This window comes from Chanos chanos, chromosome 1 (assembly GCF_902362185.1).
Source record: "Chanos chanos chromosome 1, fChaCha1.1, whole genome shotgun sequence".
NCBI classification, from domain to species: Eukaryota; Metazoa; Chordata; class Actinopteri; order Gonorynchiformes; family Chanidae; genus Chanos; species Chanos chanos.
The window spans coordinates 49,526,294-49,528,793 of NC_044495.1; the positions used below are offsets into that span (position 1 = coordinate 49,526,294).

A 2,500-nucleotide genomic window follows, 5' to 3' on the forward strand; every position below is an offset into this window, starting at 1 on the left:
GTGAACACCACGTGAAATCTTTATCTGAACGCTTTAGTTCATTTCATATCTTTGTTGTGTAGATTAAGGAGTGCGTGCGCGCGCGTGTGTGTGCGTGTGTGTGTGCGTTTGAGGGTGGGAGGGTGCATTTCGTTCGCATTTTATCTGCGTGTGCATTCTATATGCTTATGTTATACTTTCGAGTGATTGGAGACTGGGTTGAGATCTGGGTATAGTATTAGTCTGGCCTGACGCAGGTCTGAACCTGTCACTGCTGAGTCCTGACGGAGCTTGTTGGATAGCTTTTGCACTGTGTAATTGTTAGATGTTTCTAAGCTTTCAGTTCTCTGCATTGTCTCTTGTTCTGGTTTCAAAACACCCTCAGACCTTTTAATGACTCATCTGTTTTTTTCTCCTCTTCTTCCATTTGCGTGGATAAATATGAAATGTTTGTCCTCTTTAATTTGTTAATGTCGTGGCATTTCCTCAATTGTTTTGAGGAAAATGTATGTCATTTTTAGCCGATGGCAAGAATGTGTTTAAGGAGATTGAGTGCTTGACTGTTGGGAGGTGGTGCTGTTACATTCTGAGTCAGTCGGGTGCCTTGGCGTGTTGTTTTAGAGTAAAAGAATCACCGTGCTTTACCCTGTCACATCACAGCCTTGTAAATAAAAATCCCGTGTCAGCGAAATGTCTGTTTTTGGCCTGTTCACATTATCTCTCTGCTTGGCCTGTAGTTATGAGTAATCCCTCAGTGATTTAGTATAACATGTCTAGTTTAACTATACCCCTGTGCTTTAACCATGTGCTGTCTGGAATACCTCCTTGTTCTAACCCTGTACCGTCTGCGATATCTTTGGGTTGTAACCCTGAACTATCTGTGATGTCTCTGTGCTGTAATTCTGTGCTGTCTATAATCTCTCTATGCTCTTAACTCTGCTATGTGTAGTATCTCTGTGCTGTTTGCGGTATCTCTGTGTTCTGACCCTGTGCTGTTTGTAGTATCTCTGTGCTCTGACCCTGTGCTGTTTGCGGTATCTCTGTGCTCTGACCCTGTGCTGTTTGCAGTATCTCTGTGCTCTGACCCTGTGCTGTTTGGATATCTCTGTGCTCTAACCCTGTGCTGTCCCTCCTGTCCTCAGCCTTCGTCCTATGACGCTGTGGAACCTCTGGATTTTGAAGAGTACCTTATGACACAGCTGAGCAGTGGAGACGTGGAACTCATGCAGGAGCTGGGAGAATTCCCAGATGATGACCTGGAAGTGGAACTGGTGGACACGGAATGTCGGACTGTCCGTCACTCCATTCCAGAGGAGGGGTGAGTCCTCTTGAGCCCTTAATCTGTGTCTTGGTTTACAGAGTTTAGAAATGTGTTTTCTTTCTTACTCGTATTCATAGGTGCGATTGTAAACAAATCCTGTCCAATTACTTTAAAAGGCTTTGCACTGTGGTAAATGATATGAGGAAATAGCTTATCTCTTTCAGACAGACACTGTCTGCCTTCCTGCTTTTTGTCTTGATTGAGATGCTAGTATGTTAGAATGCATGTCCCTTCAAAACAGTGCATATCTACCATATCTTACGGCAGCCGGTGATGAGATTACAGTGCAGGGTGGCTTTGGACTGGAAAGGAAAAGTGGGAGGGGAAATGAAACTGCTATTTTAATGTATCTTTTCTCTCTTTATCTCTGTTTATACTTGTTTTTTATATCCGTATGTGTACCCATGAATCATATCTACCTTTTTTGTGTGTGTGTGTGTGTGTGTGTGTGTGTGTGTGTGATTGTGTGTATTTGCAGGGTGGAGCTGGACCCTCATGTGCGAGACTGCGTACAGAGTTATACACAGCCCTGGTTGATGGTGACCAGGAGGTTGGTATTTTCCTCACTCTCTTCTCAGATCATAGCTACCTCTCTTCTCCTCACAGACAATGACAAAACCCTATCTCCAGCTGAGAGTCTACACATGTGTCTGACAGCCAGTCCCAATGTGTACGTAACCACCCAAGTGTCGTTTCCTCTTTAGGTATCTCACCTGTAGTTCCATCAGATTATCTTAGCCTTGATTAGTAAGGCTTGTTCTCAGACCAGACGTGTTGGGGTTTCTCTGGGAAAATTGTGTTGTGTATTTAGACCCTTTAGAGTATTCACAGCCAGTGTCTTGGCTCTTCTGTGCCTCCTTTGCGTAGAAGACTGTGAGGCATTTGAATGCCTGTGGAAGGCACCTTGATGTGATTTGTAAGCAGTGATTTGACATGTGTTTGAGATTGTTTTGGCTGTGTGTGTTTTTTTTTAAGGTGTCAGACAGACGGATGGACGGCATATTCAGAGCGGACAAATCTTCAAAAACAGCTCCAGAAACAAACCTTTGAGTCAGATATCCTGCCCGACAAACAAGAGACGCCGGTATGCGTGAAATAAACTTTATCTTAAACTTTTTCATGTCAGATTAATTTCATTTACGTGTTAAACAGGGCCTCACGGTGTCTCAGTGGTTAGCACAGTTGTCCCACAGCAGGAAG

The 2,500-nt window shown here is 43.9% G+C and overlaps 1 protein-coding gene across 1 annotated transcript in view; it reads left to right on the forward strand.

The window, feature by feature from the left end:
* dock8 (dedicator of cytokinesis 8) overlaps positions 1 to 2,500 on the forward strand; it is a 43,262-nt gene that overhangs the window by 11,593 nt on the left and 29,169 nt on the right. The window contains exons 3-5 of the mRNA XM_030767458.1: positions 1,122 to 1,297; positions 1,779 to 1,850; positions 2,276 to 2,384. Coding sequence (XP_030623318.1) covers positions 1,122 to 1,297; positions 1,779 to 1,850; positions 2,276 to 2,384 — 357 coding nt within the window. The remainder of the gene's footprint in view (positions 1 to 1,121; positions 1,298 to 1,778; positions 1,851 to 2,275; positions 2,385 to 2,500) is intronic.